Source organism: Sminthopsis crassicaudata, chromosome 1 (genome assembly GCF_048593235.1).
Source record: "Sminthopsis crassicaudata isolate SCR6 chromosome 1, ASM4859323v1, whole genome shotgun sequence".
NCBI lineage: Eukaryota > Metazoa > Chordata > Mammalia > Dasyuromorphia > Dasyuridae > Sminthopsis > Sminthopsis crassicaudata.
Window position 1 is genome coordinate 488,682,499 of NC_133617.1, and position 16,885 is coordinate 488,699,383.

The 16,885-nt window shown below is 43.7% G+C and overlaps 1 protein-coding gene across 6 annotated transcripts in view; it reads right to left on the minus strand.

Annotated features, from left to right (window-relative positions):
• Nucleotides 1-12,733: 12,733 nt before the first annotated feature.
• ZNF629 (zinc finger protein 629) overlaps nucleotides 12,734-16,885 on the minus strand; it is a 33,132-nt gene continuing 28,980 nt past the window's right edge. For all 6 annotated transcript variants that reach the window (XM_074281353.1, XM_074281352.1, XM_074281355.1 and 3 more), the window contains one exon: nucleotides 12,734-16,752. In XM_074281353.1, the coding sequence (XP_074137454.1) occupies nucleotides 14,294-16,752 (2,459 nt within the window). In that variant the 3' untranslated portion in view covers nucleotides 12,734-14,293. The remainder of the gene's footprint in view (nucleotides 16,753-16,885) is intronic.

Below are 16,885 nucleotides of genomic sequence, written 5' to 3' on the forward strand. Positions count from 1 at the left end.
CAAAAAAGAAAGCTTTATAGTTTATTGGATAAAGAGCTAACTTGAAAGTTGGGAATATGTCAAGTCCCATCTCCATGCTGTACGATTCTAGACAAATCACTAAACCCTTGTGTCTCAGACAACTCTTCTCTAAGGCTATATATAGATTTCAAAATGATCTGCAGAACTCAAGGGAGGTTCCTCACTAGAGATTCCTTATATCAGTGAAAACACAGGTATATATCCTCTCCTACAAAAAAAAATTGGAGTATAAATATTCTGTAATGTGGTGTATACCTATCATGGAATATCATAGTCTCAAGTATTACATTAGCAATAACTGAAAATTAGCCAGAGAAAAAGGCAGGTAGGTAGTGCAGTAGATAGAGCAACAGAGCATTGTGCTTTGAATCAATTTCCTGAGTTCAAGTCTGGTCTCAGACACTTACTAATTATGTGGTCTTGGGCAAGTCATTCAACCCTCTTTGTCTCAGTTTCCTAGTCTGTAAAATGAGTTGGAGAAGGAAATAACAAAGCACTCCACTCTCTTTGCCAAGAAAACCTGAAATGGGGTCACAAAGAACTGAACCTGATTGAAATGACACAATCATTATTGAATCAAAGTGGCAGGGGAAAAATGTTTACTAAAAAGTGATATGTCACAATGTATTCAACAATGTTTTGTATCTTCCTATTTTGCAAAAGTGGAAGACTAGAGATATGGAATGCTTTGTCAGACTTGATTGATGTATGGCTAATTTTGCTAAACCACTTTTTCTCTCTGTTAAACTTTCTCACAAGGGATGACCAGTGGGGAGGGGAGAGGAAGGTGTGTATTTGGAAATGAAAGCAGTGTAAAAATAAAAGGTACCAAAACATTTTTTAAAATTAGATATGATTTTTATAACAAGACTATATATTCAGGTCTCAAGTCTTGTGTGATGATTGATTCAGAAACTTAGAAATCTTTTAGTCTAACCCTGTCATTTTCCAGAGGAAGAAACAGAAACAAAGAGGAAAAGTAACTTGCAAGTTAAAGAGCAAATAAACAGCAAATGGGTGGCAGAGCCAAGAAATTAATCTAAGTCTCCTGACTCTTATCACACCATAATTAAATAATTTCTAAAGTCCCTTCCAGTCTTTATTTTTATTATTTATTAAAGCTTTTTATTTACAAAGCATCTGCATGGGTATGTTTTGCATAAAATTTTGCAAATATATATACACACACACATACAGTTATCCTACTGCACAAGAAAAATCAGACCAAGAAGGAAAAAAAAAACTGAGTGCAAGCAAATTACAACAGAGAGAGTGAGAATGTTATGTTGTGCTCCATACTCAGTTCCCACAGTTCTGTCTGGGTATAGATGGCTCTCTTCATCACTGAACAAGTGGAACTGGTTTGAATCATCTCATTGTTCCCTTCCAGTATTAAATCCATGATTCTATGACTATGCCTCTCATAAACCCCAATAGGCTATTTCTTGAATTAGATATAAAACAATAGATTTACACCATGGTCTGAAAAGACTCCCACCCATAGCTAAAACCCCAACCTTCTCCTGAGTTCCCCAAATTGTCCTTGATGATCATCTTTGTTATTTTAGGTCCTGAACTTTCCAGGGGTCATGAAGTCCTCCATCTCAATAGCAAAACTGTTCTGAGAACCCCTGGAGAAAAAAATGACCAAGACCAATATGGCAGAGGAAGTCAGAAGAAGTCAGCCTGGCAAACTGCAGATGATGGGACATGACTCTAATAACTAGAGATGCCAACAATGCAGAAGGTCCTTGGCTATTAGGACTGAAACGGGACTTGAGAGACCACTTCATCCATTTCTCAGAGGAAAAAATATCAAAATATCAAAGAGGGGAATTCAGCCAAGGTTACACCATGCCCAGAACTTCTGAGCCCTAGTCATATCCCCAAGAGACTCTGACTCCTAGTTCTGATTTATAATGGATTTGGAATCGGAAAAACCAAACTTCTTATAATGAGTTAACAACTAAATGTCTGAATTTTTCTTTACAAACTTATCTATGTGGATTTAGGGGTGAATCAAGAGAGAAAATACAGAAAGAATAAAAGAGTCTACAACCAACCATTAGGAGATAAAGTCCAAACTCCCCACCCTGGCATTCAAGGCCCTGTACATTTGTAGACGTTTCACCCTTGGTCCCTTACACTTCTAACCAAAGTAACATTCATCCCCTTGAAATGAGAGGATTTTGGTTCCTTCAGTCAGGAAATTCCCAGTGGAGAATGTTCTTTCCATGAAATATCACAGGATCAGAGAAAGTCAGATATGAAAAGGACCTCAGAACAATTTCAGAGCTAGCTTTGGAAGATCTAGTCTATCCCCCTTTTTTTTTTTTAACATAAGAGAAAAACTTGAACCTAGAGAGGACAACTGACTTATTTCTAGTAATAGCTAGAACTCAAATCCAAATCATTTCTCTCAAGTACAGCACTTTTCAGAGCACAGATACTTGCAGAATTGGGACAGGAAAACTGACCTTAGCAATGACTATTATTGTCTGAAGCCTGGAAAAATAAATGGATCAGGTCACATCCAATTTAGCAAATAGTCTATCTTTTCCTGGGATTGAGGCTGGCATAACAAGGAAGAGAAATGAACGAATCTGTGAACCTCTTTATCATTCTCTGGAAAAAGCAACTCACTTGCTGAGCTGAGAATGTGGGTCTGTATTGTGATCATCCATCTATGAAAATGCTGTTATTTCCTGGAAAATCCGAGTTGTCAATTGCTGAGACACAAGCAGCAGAAATAAAGCCAGTTATAACAAATCAACCTTAGTCAGTGGATGAAAAAGGCCACATAAGACTTTAATTAATGAATTAGTTGTTGATTCTTCCCTGCTAAGGTAGGATCTCTGTAGCCCAGGGAACTGTCTCAGAGACCAGGCACCTTCCTGAGACGTTTCTCAGTCTCAATTTCAATTCCACTACAATTTCGCTCCAAGACCCAGCTCTAATTTTTCCCTTTGGCTATATTTATTACTCATTTGTGTCCTGGCCTTACATCCAACGTCACCTCTTGCTTTTACTTTTGCCCTAAGGCTGACGAAGTCCAGTTGAGGCATCCTAGGAAAACAAATTGACATTGTAACTCCAGTCACTCCTATAGAACAACAACAACAACAACAACAAAAACCAGCATTCATTTCTACTTAATCTTGAGCTGGTGGGGGATGAAAAGTTCTGAAAATACTCCATGAAAAGAAAAATCCTTAGTCTCTCTATCTTGTTATGTAAGGAAAGATTATTAGGACACATGGGGCAGTCCATTAAAATCAAAATAGTGAAATGGGCCCCAACAGAGCCTCCATTTATAGTTGGGGGTAGGGGAAGAAAAATAAGTTACTGTTGCCCACCAGGACAGGTATAGGGGACATGGGTTGTGGTAAATAGGACACAGTTAACCACACAACCAGGTGCAAGGAGCTTAGATCTGATAAACAGAATGCTAGGAAGCACGAATGCTGTTATATGTCCATATTGCTTGTTTTGCTCAAAATCTGGTCAGTAATTAAGAGGGTCTAACCATCTTTCCCCCCCAACCCCTACCTTTCCCTATAAAAAATCCATCCTGGAATACCTTCTTAGACCAGCCTGATGCTGCTTTATATGACAATGAAGCCTTTTCCTTTGAGAGACCAGTCTAGTGTCTAGGTAATTCTTACTTATTGAACCTGCTCTCCCATTGCATTTCTTTTGGTGCTGAAACCTGGAAAAGGGCAGAGCTTAAGGGCTGGTCCCTTGGACTTCCTTCCCCTTCCCGGACTGTTTTCTCTAGGAATTGCTCTGAATTCAGCCTCTCTCCAGGATTGCTAAGTCCCTGTCCCTCCTCCTTGTCTCCTTTGATGTTCAGTCCTCCTGTGGGAGCCTCTGCCCTAGGAGTAACTGGGCAGTGGGTTGAGGGGCTTGAGCTGTCTGTGTGCCCCCCTGTGCAGTCTGCCTTAAATGGATTGCATTTTTCTTTTCTTTTCTCTTACTGGACCCTTGGGATGCCAATGATGAAGTCAGAGATGGGACAGAGAGCCTCCACCCCTCAGACTCCCCCAGGCTATCCTCTGATTTTGATCCTCTTGTCCTGGGCAGTGTAGGTTGAGGGCTTGAACTGCCTGCCCTGTGCTCTGTACAGTAAATTCTCAAGGCAGGATCTGGGGAGGAAGAGGATGGCTTTCTTTTGTAATAACAGATGTTATTACAATTTAGAAAAGCAAGAAAGATGGGCTGAACACGAGTCTATGCTCTTAGCCACTGTTAGATCCACCCTCTTCTTTCCCCACTTCTGCTCCAGGCTCCCATGATGGGCTCAAGACTCTTGTCTTCCTCTCTTCCTTCTTCTTTCCCAAAGGCTCCTCCTCTGCCCCCACTCTCTCTTTGAAATCTCTGGCCCTGCAACCCCAAACTTGCAACAATTCTGCTCTACTCTCCTTATCTCCCAGCCTACTGACCACACTAACCTGGTCCCAGAAACCCCCTCAGAAAGGGGGGAGGAGCAGGAGACCAGTGATATATACCAACATTGAATATTCAGCGGAAGGAATATATGTAGCAAGCAAAGGAAAGTTGTAGAGTCTGAATCAAGAAAAAAGAAATAGGAAAGACTCTGAGGAAAGAATATGGGAAATAATAAAAGTTTAGGGTTTCAAATCACAAGAGAGATAGACAGAAAAAATGAAATGAAAGTTTAAGCTTGTTTAGAAGGTCTGAAGAAGTTCCAGAAAGCTAGGAGAAAACTAAGAAGCATCAGGCTCTTTTTGAAATTATAAAATCCGTTTTTTAATTAATTAAATTATGATGTATTCTTAAGTGTGATAATTGGGGTAGACTACTGCCACTTTTTAAATCCTTGGCAGTTAGATTGGCTGAAAATAGTGAACACCATGACATTGAAATTGTAATGCTGGAGAAACTGTGGCAAGATAGAGATTAAAGAGCTTTTAATATTTTATTTATTGGAGAGTTTAATTGATTGACTGGATTAGACTCTTGTTTCAAAGTATCCCGTATTGAATGTGAGACTCCAAGGTTTTTTTGTTTTGTTTTGTTTTTGTTTTGTTTTTAAATAGGCTTCAGTGAAAAGAGGAACAAAAGCAGAAAGCAGAGTGGGAATTATCAGGGATGGACCACATAAATTCGGTTCTGACAGAATGGGGGTGAGAACTATAAATTCTTACTTATTGGGAGTTAAGGAGATGTCCAGCTAGAGACTGGAAGTCTGGAGAAATAGAGACAGAAGATGCCAATTAGGTATCTGAGATAGGACATCTGGAGTCTTGTCTTTTAGAATGTTAGAGTGGATAGTACAGCCCTAATGAACAGAAAAAGGGGGTTCATACTAACTCAGGGAAATTGAGATATTATAATTCAGGAAAACTAATGCAGGGAAACTGAGGTAGAACAATTCAAGGAGACTGTAGCATAACAAAATATATACAGATTGCAAAATAGATGGATTAGGGAACTTGTTAGTTAGATCTTAAGATTAACCAGCATCCTGGTAGGGCTCAGAGAAAAACCTCACCACCTTTTAGGGACAGACTTTGGGATACTATGGTTAAGCTCTCCCCCAGTTACCCTGAATCCCAGGCAACAGTCTTGGCCATGCAATTTATTTCAAATTCAGCTCTGGATATTTGCCAGAAGCTTCAAAAACTTGAAAAGGGTCCCCAGCCCTTCTTGCAAGGATTGCTTGATTTGGCTTTTAGAGTCTATAATAACAAGAGCAGAGGAGAATGGATTAGCAGAGGATTAGACAAGGTTCAGTCTTTGGCCACTGCTTTAGTGGTGGCTAATGAGCAGAACTATGGCTCCCATCGCACTAACTAACCTTTGCTTTAAGTAGAAGAAGGCAGGATGTTGGTCCTGAGACTGCTCTCAAGTCCTCATGTTCCTGGCAGCCTCCTGGGCCTCCTTCCCCTCTGTAACCAGGAGAGAGAAGCAGAAGGTATGGAGCTGCTACTCAGATTCCTGCCACCTGAGACCCTCAGGACTTGGACTGACAGGACCCTTGGGGAAGGTGGCTCTCTCCTTCAATCTCTCTAGCTAAATTGAGGGTGATTTGGGATGTGGAGTCTAAGTCTACCCCCTTCTTAATACCTACAGAAGCCACTTTATTCTCATCTCCTTCCCCGATAAGACATCCTTCTCCTTATGTACTTAGATGGCAAACTAGAAGATGAACGGGATCTTTGGCCTATGCTTATGAGAACCACTCTTTTGTCCATCAGCTTTTGGTTTTCCCTGAATGTCCAGGCCCGGCTGAAACCTTATGTCCAAACTTGGATCTATTTTTATGTTACTCTCCCCGCTGGCACACTTTGGCACCTCTTCCCCCTTCCCTTTCCAAAAACTTGTAAACCCAAAGATTTGGGAAGATGGTATACTGGGAAGGGTCCTCCAGGCAACCCCATCCTAATTTGTCTTAGATTCCATCTCACCAGAAACAATGTCTCCTTAAGCCGTTCTTAAACAGTGGCTATTCTCTCCATTCCACAGCCAGGGTTTTTTAGCTCCATTACCCCCACCCACCCCTCTATGAAGCCACCTGTGGACCAGAAAGCTCCCCTTGAAGGGGGGGAGGGAAGAAGGGGGTTCTCTCAGGAAATATCTTCCCATGAGCAAGAATCATCTCTCTTTAACACCAGATTTAGCCCTCCAGATCTCACCAAGTCTTTCCATTTTTATGTAGATGAAGAGCATGGTTATGCCCAGGGTCTTTATGCAGGCCCTGACCCTCCCACTTTTCCTATTCCCTGGATCCAATGGCCTTCAGCTGGCCTTTTTGCTTTAGGGCAGTGGCAGCTACAGCCATCTATGACTACTAACCTTTCTAAAGCCCTTAGAAAGCCCCTCACTGTCTTTACCCCCTATCGTGCCCAAGGCATTCTAGCAGGAAAGGGATCTCAGCATCTCCCTCATTCCCCTGACCTTACCCTAAAGATCTGCTCTCGTCTGAGTCCTGCTACATCACTTCCACTCTCACAAGATTCGCTCCTTGCTCGTTTTTGTGAAGACCATGATTACGCTTACCTCCCAAGACCTGGTTTCAGTCATTCCTCTCTCTACTACCCTGATTTATTTGTCTGGTTTATTGAGGCCTCTAGCTTTAGGCCAAGTGGAACTCACTATTCTTGGTACTTGGTCTTTTCCCTTCCTGAAACAATTGAGTTGGGTGCTTCAGCCCCTCTGTTCCAGCCCATAAAGTTGACCTTATAGCTTTAACAAGAGCCCTTACACTGGGGAAGGATAGATGCTTCAATAAGCTTTCTTTTCCCTGTCCTCCCGTGTTCATGGGGCTATTTGGAAAGAGTGAGGTGGCCTCACCTCCAATAGGTCCCCTGTTAAACACGGCCCCCAAATTATGCACTTCATCACTCCCTTCTGAGGTTTCTATGTTGCATTGTAGAGGACACCAGACATGGTGTCCCTTAGCAACCGGCTTGCTGTGGTTTCATCCTTCTGATTCTGGCTGGCTTATAGATCTTACCGGCCTACTGTTTATTCCCCCAGCTATAGTGGAAGCTTCTTTATTTCTAGTGGTCAATGAATGACACCCTAACCTTACCTCCTGTTGACTCTGCTCTGGCAGTCCTAACTCTGTAAGGATAGTTCCTCTTTCATACCTTATAAGTGCGTGATTACCCTAGATCTCATCGGTCCCCTTTTTTCAATACTCAAATATTATTAAGTATTATTTAAATACTTAAATAACTGCATTGACAAGGACAACCCTCATGATCTAATGATTTGTGCAGGCCTTAAGGGATCTCCATGCTGAGCTTATTAAATTCAGAATCATCTTTCCAGGACTTAAGATACCCCCTTGTTAGGATCCCTTGTATTCTCCACTCCCCCATCTCACCAGGAGTCTCATTCACTTTGTTTTCTATCGAATCCTAAAGATGGGACTCCTAGCCTGAAGCAGATGATGGTGGCTACATGCCTATTTCTTGATTCTCATTACCTTTCCCAAAACAAAAAACAGAAAATGGAATGGGCCTCAGCAGAGCCTATATTGGGGCTGGAGAAGAAAAGCAAGTTGCTGTTGCCCACTAGGACAGGGGCAAGGGTCTTGGGCTATGGTAAACAGCATGTGGTTAACCACATTCCCAGGAGCAATGAATTCTGGTGGTTAAGCAGGATGCCAGGAAGTTTGGGTTCTGCTACATCTTTTTTTCCCTCAAAATTTGGTCAATGATTAAGTAGTAAACATCTCCTCCACCACCTTTCCCTATAAAATACCCATCCTAGAGTACCCCCTTAAACCAACCAGTCCCCTGATGCTTAAGCCTGTCCTGCTTTGTATGGCAATAGTCTTTTCTTTTGAGAAACCAGTCTAGTGTCCGGGTAATTCCTACCTATTGACCCTGCTCTCTCACTGCAAACCCACACATACTGACTTCCTAAGAGTGGTGGGTTTTAGTTGGAATGGAAGAAAATAAACTAGACAGGCCAAGAGAGGGTGAAGGGAACAAAGGTTGAAGGAGGGACAGGGTAATCTGGAGAAAGGAAGCCTCCAGGACCAAAGCTTTTTTATTCTCGGGTAATAGTGACATCAGCTTTGTACTGGGAAATTAGCTGAAGATCTAGCCAGTTAAGGCAAGAAAGAGAAGGATGTGCTTAGAGCTGATGGAAGAACCTTTTCTTACACAGGACAAGGCCTGGGGCTTACCAATATTAGCTCCTATGGTGCTGGGTCAAGTGATTAATGCTCATGAACTTGCGACAGGTGGGACATGGTTTGCAACACTTGGGAGGAAAGCCCTAGCTGAAGCTTTTTGTTGTCTTACTGGGGACATTTGTGAAGTTCGGGGGTCAGTCCAGAAGTGGGATGGAGTTAGAGGGTACCCTGAAGACTCATGCTCCTACTCAACAAACTCCAGTAGCTGTCTATTACTCCAAGATAAAATACAAAATGTTCCACTTGGTAATGAAAGCCCTTCATAACCTACCCCCCTCATGTCTTTACATTTTTCTTTATTCCTCACCATATACTTTTCCATCCAGTATCACTTCCTGGCTTTTCCAAGAAAAGATACTCTATCTCTCGATTCTGGGTGTTTTCTCTGGCTGCCATCCCTGAAATGCTCTCATTTCCACTTCCTGGCTTCCCTGAAGCCCCAACTAAAATCCCATTTTCTATAGGAATCCTTTCCCAACTCCTTTAGTGCTTTCACCATTTCCTAATTATCCTGTTATCTGTGCTTGTTTGCTTGGTATAGTATCTATTGTATGGCAAGCTGAGGGCCTTTGGATCCCCCATGCTTAGCAATTGCCTGGCACAGAGTAAGCACTTAACATTTGACTATTTCAAGTTCAAAGATTAGTTTTACTTGTAGCAGGGTAGAGTAGAAATGGTTGCATTCTTCTCCACAGCATCTTGTTGGGATGCTCCTGATATGTTTTCCTGGGCTCTATTGTGATTATCCCATTCCCAGGATTCTTTCTCAGATCCAGGCCCCTCCAGAAACTGGAAAGGGTAAAGTAGAAAAGATTCATTTCCACCCCCAATACAGAGCTGGGTTATTAGGTTGAACCCACCACCTGTGTGTACTCTCTGAGACACTTCCCTTTTCCTTAGGACCTGGGAAGGGGGAATATTCTCCCACATAATTGTCTTTGTATTAGGTATGGGAAGGATTATTTCTTGAGAATGACCAGAGAAGCAATGCAAAGTAAAAAAACAAAAATCATAGCTTGGGGGAAGATGACCAGGATTTAGGAAGACTAAACCCGAGTTCCAGGACAATAGGTTGGGTGAGATAGATGTATTGATTTAACAAGGATTCCATGAAACCTGGGGACAGTGGAACTTCAACTATTAGGAAAAAAGGATTGTCAACTTAGTCTCGGGCTTGAAGTCCCAGCTCCTTTTCTCGGAGGGGAAAAGGCAATTCTCCCTGATTTCTTCCAAAGCCCCTCCCTCTACAATCAGAGGTATGAGACTCTAGGTATCAGTTATAAGAAGTGAAACAATTTGTGAAACAAAAAAATGGGGAATTTGGCTCCTGGATTCTAAGATCACAAGACATGAATTCCCAGCTGCTGCGAGACAAAAATCTTTTCCCTTTTGGTTTGTTTCTCCATCATAAAAACGAGTTAGGGCCTAGGATTGTTAACCTAAAACACCTCAGTCCTAGATAAAGTTTCTGAATAATCACATTAGGCCAAATTATGTTTTGGGACTGATGCTTCCAACTGTCTCCAGGGTACTTCCTTTTCTATTGCTCCTTGTGATTGATCGCACTTCCTTAGAATTCAAACCCTGCTCTGGGGTTTTGCTTTAAGAGCACCAGTTTCTGCCTTTTTCTTACCCTTCCAGATCTTTGGAAGTTGCATTTTAGCTTGGGGACAAATTCTTGAGCCATCTTGTGCCAATAACTTATCAAGTTGAAGTTCCCTTGTAAGCCCTAGCAGCAGAGAGCATGATGCGGCCAGTCCTGAGAGTGGAATGCTGGTACATTTTGTTCCAGGGTGAAGGAGGAGACAGAGGCGGCAGGAACTCGGGAAATCGCATTCCCTTTATTCTCTTCAGCTACTCCACACAACCACCAGCGACACAACACTGTTTCTGACACACAACACTCAAAGGAGGGGACCCCCTCCCAGCCCACTGGTCTGGAAAAGGAGGAACTCTAGGGCAGTGAGGGAAAGCTGATCTGGGCCATGGGGTCTGGTGTCTATTCACCACACCTCACACAATGGCTGAAAGGACTTTGCACCTCACTGCTCTGATGGTTTCAGGTCTCTCCATCATTCAGCATCCCCAGTGCTAGCAAATTTCCACCTAATTTCACAAGTCATAGCTCTGAAATTTTAGTTGACCTCCTCAAGACCCTCTAATCCCACTTCTTCCAAGCTAGTTTCCAGCATCTCTTTACACTCATGTCTCCAGCTTGCTGAATTGTCTTGGCTTCCTCCTCACCCTGGCCTCTGCTGGTGACATTGCTTTACTGGGGGTCAGTTAATGCAGTTCTAGAATGAGGGAGGACAAGGAGCTAGCAAAATGCATCAGGTAAAGGGTGTTCTCTCCTGAAGCTCACTTATTTGACCCACCTTTTAAATGTAGCTAGCTCTGGGATGGAAAACAGAAAAGTTGGTGTTCCCAATTCAAGGCTGGGGCAAAGCCAACAGAAATGACGCTGACATGGTGTGACTGCCCACCCAAGTCACAGAGATGCATGGGGCAGCAGGGAGCATACAAAGCTGAACAGAACAGTGAAAGTCACCAGCCTTGGGATTGGAGGTCCATGGATAGAACTGAGTAAAGTTTAGGGAAGAGAAAAGGAATTGAAAGGATTGGATCCAAAAGGTTCTCTGACCTCTTTCCCCTTTCTGCCTTGAAAACTCCAAATCCCAACCAGATCAGGCTCCCACCCTAAACTCTGTATTAGAGAGAAGACCCCAATCCCTCCCCCCCAACCCTATAACATGCGATCATCCTAATAGTCTACACCCTATCTCCTCTACACAGCCTACTGTACAGCCCTCATAGGACTGGTTTCTGAGAACTACCCTCAGCTACTGCTCTCCCCTACAGGACTTTCCCTGGACTATTTAGGGTTTCCCCTTATATAGCTCCTTAGGGCTTGCCATTCCTGATTACTAAAGGGGTGGGGATAACTTTACCTAGCTTTACAAAGGTTTTATCTCTACAATTTATAGGGCATTTTTTTCTTCTACTGGTTTAAAGGATTTATTTTTCCTTCTAGACTTGAGCACTTGTCTTCTTCCCTTCAGTTTTATGCAATTTATCACCCCATGCAAGTGCAAAGGGGAAGTCTTTCTCTTACCTTACTTAAAAAGGTATACTTATTTTTGTTTTGTTTTGTTTTTGCGTCGGGAGGTACATAAACCTGTATTAGCTTATCCTTACAATTATTCTACAGGGCACCCCCCATTTCAACATTATAGGGCTCTCCCACTCCAGGCTGTCTGGGCTGATCATTATGATTTTAAAGATAAAAGGGGGTTCTTTTCCATATAATTTAATGCTCCCTCTACGGTCAAGTCCAGACTCCCAGGGTTTTATAACTTCATGTAGGAGTGTTTTGGAAAGAGAATTTTTGTCTATGTCCCCAAAAAGAGCCTCCCCCACCCCAACCAGAGCTTAATAGGAGTTTTAACAGCTTTGTAGCTTCTGAGTAATTCCTAGGACTTTTTCTAAAATTCTATACAGCAGAGATCTTTAGTTTTATGGCTAAAACTTTAGGGATAGAATTCTTTTGTGCCATTTAACAAAATCCTTTCTCCTCAATGTTTACTTAAAGGGGGAATCATCCCCTATCTATTTTAGGGGCAGTCTTTTTTGAACTGTTTAGTTAGCTCCCTTAAGAGTCACATAACCTCCACCCATCTCTCCATTACAGGTCATTTACTGTAGGCTTATATGATTTGTATTCTTTTAGAAATTTGGAAGGGGATAATAGGGGTCCCTCCAAGAAAGCAAAGTTTTATTTCTTTGGATTTTCCCCTTCTAAGGTTTTTGGTTACACAGTACTCAGCTACCTAAAGAAAAGCAGGGCATGTAGAAGTCACCTCACTGCAAAGTCCCATACCACAGAAGGCACCTGGGAGCCTGGATGTAAAGGAATACACTGGGAGATTAAAGGCATAAAGGACAAAAAAGGGGGGAAGGGATTACAGCCAACTCTTGATTACTATAGGGTGAAAAGTCTTTGCTTAGGAGACATTTGGGAAAGACAGGAGAGGAAAATAATAATGAAATGCCCATCAGTTTATTTTGTCGTAATAGCTCTTATAAAAGACTAGATGGAAAATTAAGATTGTGGGATAATCTAAATTTCATTCAAATAAAGTCTGACCTCTTCCCCCCAAGTAACCAAGAGGTGGCTATAGTTTGAAGACTATGGGAGAATTTAGTCACAGGCTTCAAGTCTCTAAAGGGCTTTATTCTTTGGAGGATGATTAGCAGCTATTCTCTCTCTCCATAAAAGGACAGAACAAGAGGAAATGGGTTATTGCTGCAGCAATTGAAATGGAGGTTAGACATCAGGAAGAACTTCCTAGAAGTTCAAAACCTGAGAAGGGGTAGGATGGGACAGAGGAAAATTGAAATCCTTCCCTGGAGAGACTTCAGATTTGGGAAAACCTCTCTCAGGGGAGTTTTGCTACCACTAATCTTATATAAGATTTTGGTAACAATGGAAACACAGTTTCCTCTAAAATATATCCTGCTGTGGTTTGTTTTACCAAGAAAATCTTATTGAAAAAAACAAAAAAAAAACTTATTTCTACATAGTCTCCTGAGATTTGTAGGGACCTTCCAATATTTTCATACTGGAATTTTTTAACTCTTCCCCCCAAAAGCTTCATAGTTGGAAAGAGGTTTCCCATCCATCCTACTCAAGTATTTTACCTTCAAAATTTGGGGTATTTTTTTCTACAAAGGACTTGTTTCCCTTTTAATTTTATAGGATTCTCATATCCCATTTCTTTTCCTCCAACCTCCCACAAAATAGGACTTTTCTCCCATTTTTATAGGATTCTCCCACCACAATGTATAGTACTTTTCTCTTACCATTTCAAAGATTTTCCCCTATATGTGTTTTGGGATTTTCCCTGCTTAATAGTTAATCTAAGCTTTCCCCACAGCAGATTAACAAGGGCACATTTTCTTCGGGAGGATTCCCAATCTCTTTCCTTTATAATTTAGTGCAATTCCCAGACCTCTGATCCTGCCCCCTCCCCCAACAACTAACTGGGATTTCTCCCAAAGGAATCATACAGGATACATTCTAAGAGATGATTCCTCTAGTAACTTTTCAGGAAAGAAAGGAAGGCGATTCTACAATTGTAGAGAAGATGTTTCCCTGCAACTTTTTTAGGGGCTTCCTAACTTAAGAGCTTTATAGTATTTCCCTCCCTTTCTAAACCCTATAGTTTCACAAGAAGTTTCAGTTTCATAGGGATGTCTAAAGACATATAGAGCTTTCTTCCTACAATTGTACAGGGCTTTTTCCAACTAAAATTTATAGGGTTTTTCTGCTACAGACTTATAGGGTTTTCTTCCTACATATTTATAGGGGTTTCTACCCCCAACAGTTTTTTTTTCTCAACAACCTTATAAAGGGTTCCTCCCCCGCCCCCAACTCTGCAGGATTTTCCCATCACTGATGCGTAGAAATGATTTTCTCTCAAGTGTCCTTCCTTTCCTTACAATCTTATTGGGTTTCTTCTCCTTCCCCCTATAATTTAATAGGGCAGCAAGGTATTCCCTCTCATGACAGAGAGCATCCCCATGCCTCCTACTCCAGTCTCATAGGGTGACACCAGGATGGCTGCCCCGGTGAAGGAGAAGGGTTGTTGTTTCTGTGAAGCCTTCTCCACACTCAGGACATATATAGGGTTTCTCTCCTGGTTGGGTTTTGGAGACTTCACACTGACTGCTGCTTTCTGTCATGGGGGCTGCTTCCCCGTCCTGGCTCACTGGCAGTGTGGCTGGTTCTGGAAGGGTCTCCCCAGTTGTGGGGGGCTTTTCTTGGGTGTGGCTCCCTTGGTGCCGGATGAGGGCCAGGCGGTCCAGGAAAGATATGCCACAGACAGAGCAGCTGTAGGGTCGGGCCCCCAAAGGGCTCTTGAGATGCTCTAGGAGAACAGAAGAGCTTTTATAGGGCCTTTCTCCTGCATGGACCTTCTGATGCTGCAGGAGCTCAGAGCTGAGACTGAAGCTTTTTTGGCACTCAGGGCATTTGAAGGGTTTCCCACTCAAGATGGGGCTGGGTCCTGCCCCTTCCCCAACACCAGTTCTATATTCAGGAAATATATAGGGTTTTTCATTTCCATGGGTGAGCTGATGCTGATGGAGCACCGAACGGTCCAAAAAGCTTTCCCCACAGTGAGAACAAATATAGGATTTGGGGGACAGTGCTTCCGAACTCTGACTGAAACTTTCACGACCCTCAAGGTTTTTAGGGGTTGGTCCAATATGGTCTACGCTGTCACCCTTCTCAGCACCTGAATAGGATTTCCTTCCAAGAAGGGTCCTCTGAGGGCGGAGCTGAGAAGGGTGGGGAGATGGACGTTCAGTGCCATCAGTGGTTTTATATGGGTTTTCTCCAATGTGTATCCTCTGATGCTGCATAAAAATAGCCTCATCATTAAAGCCCTTACCACACACCAAACACTTGTGTGGTTTGGCTCCAGGGGGTGGAAGCAGAGCTGATTCCCCAAGCCCCCCTGAGAATTTATAGGGTTTCTCTCCTGCTGGGCTGGTTGGCTCTGCCCTGTCTCCAGAAGGAGGCTTTCCACCTCCATGTATTAGCCGATGTTGCAGCAGCTCAGCAGCATCCACAAATGCCTTTCCACACTCAGGGCACAAGAAGAGGTTCTCATCCATGTGGGTGCGGACATGGGTGATGAGGTTGGAGCTCTGGCTGAAGCTCTTTCCACACTCAGGACATTTGTAGGGTTTCTCCCCAGTATGGGTTCGCCGGTGCTGAATTAGGTGGGAACTTCGAATGAAGCTCTTGCCACAGTCAGGGCACTTGTAGGGCTTCTCACCTGTGTGGATACGCTGATGTCGGATGAGGGTGGAGCTCATAATGAAGCTTTTGCCACAGTCAGCACAGATGTATGGCCGCTCCCCTCGGTGGATGCGCTGGTGGTTAATGAGGTTAGAGCTGACACTAAAGCTCTTGCCGCACTCAGGGCATTTGTAGGGTCGCTCACCTGTATGGGTGCGCTGATGCCGCAATAGTGTAGCACTAAGAGTAAAGGTCTTTCCACACACTGGACACTTAAAGGGGTCCTCCCGGAGGTGAGTACGCTGGTGCTTAATGAGGGTGGAACTGTGCCCAAAGCTCTTACCACATTCTAGGCACTCGTAGGGCTTCTCCCCAGTGTGCGTGCGCTGGTGTTGCGTCAGCTCTGAGCTCTGGATAAAGCTCTTGCCACATTCGGTGCACCGATAGGGCTTCTCACCTGCATGTATCTTCTGGTGCTTGAGGAGGTTGTGGTTCTGGCCAAAGCGCTTGCCACATTCAGTGCACTTGTAGGGCTTCTCGCCTGTGTGAGTGGCCTGGTGTTGGATGAGGTCTGAGCTTCGGTAGAAGGCACGTCGGCACTCACCACACTTGTAGGGCTTCTCGCCCGTATGAGACCGTTGGTGCTTGATGAGGTTGGTGCTCTGGGTGAAGGCCTTCTCACACTCAGTGCACTTGTAGGGCTTTTCGCCCGTATGTGTCCGCTGGTGCTGCACCAGGTTGGAGCTCCAGCTGAAGCACTTACCACAGTCAGGGCATTTGTAAGGCTTCTCACCTGTATGGGTGCGCTGGTGCTGCACCAGATGGGAGCTCTGCGTGAAGCTCTTGCCACACTCTGAGCAGGTGTTGGGACGTTCACCCGTGTGGATGCGCTGATGCCGGAGCAACTTGGACCACTGGCTGAAGCTCTTACCACACTCATTGCAGATATAGGGTTTGTCACCCCCTGAGGGCCGGCCTTGGACCAATTCACGAAGGCTGGGTTCACTGGCTGTCACTATTGGGGGGCTGTTCCAAGTAGTCAGGGCCCCCCACTGCCAGCCTGTCTCACAGGCCTTGGTCCAATCAGAGGGGGTGGGAACTGATTCGGAGGCTGGATTATCCAAAGGAATCTCCTCCAGGGGCATCTCTGGAGGATCCTTGAGTTCTGGACTATGGGGTGGGTCTCCCAAAGGCATCTCATCCCCTGATCCCTCTGGCTGAAGATTCTCCTCCTCATTTTCACTTCTAGTACCTATGAGAAAAAGGGAAAATCCAAACTCCAGTCCCTCTCAGAATCCAGGGGTCCAGACCCAATATATCCCTTTGATTTTCCCCTAAACCTGTTGCCCTCCCAGAACCCTGACAATCTATTCCCCATTCTGTCT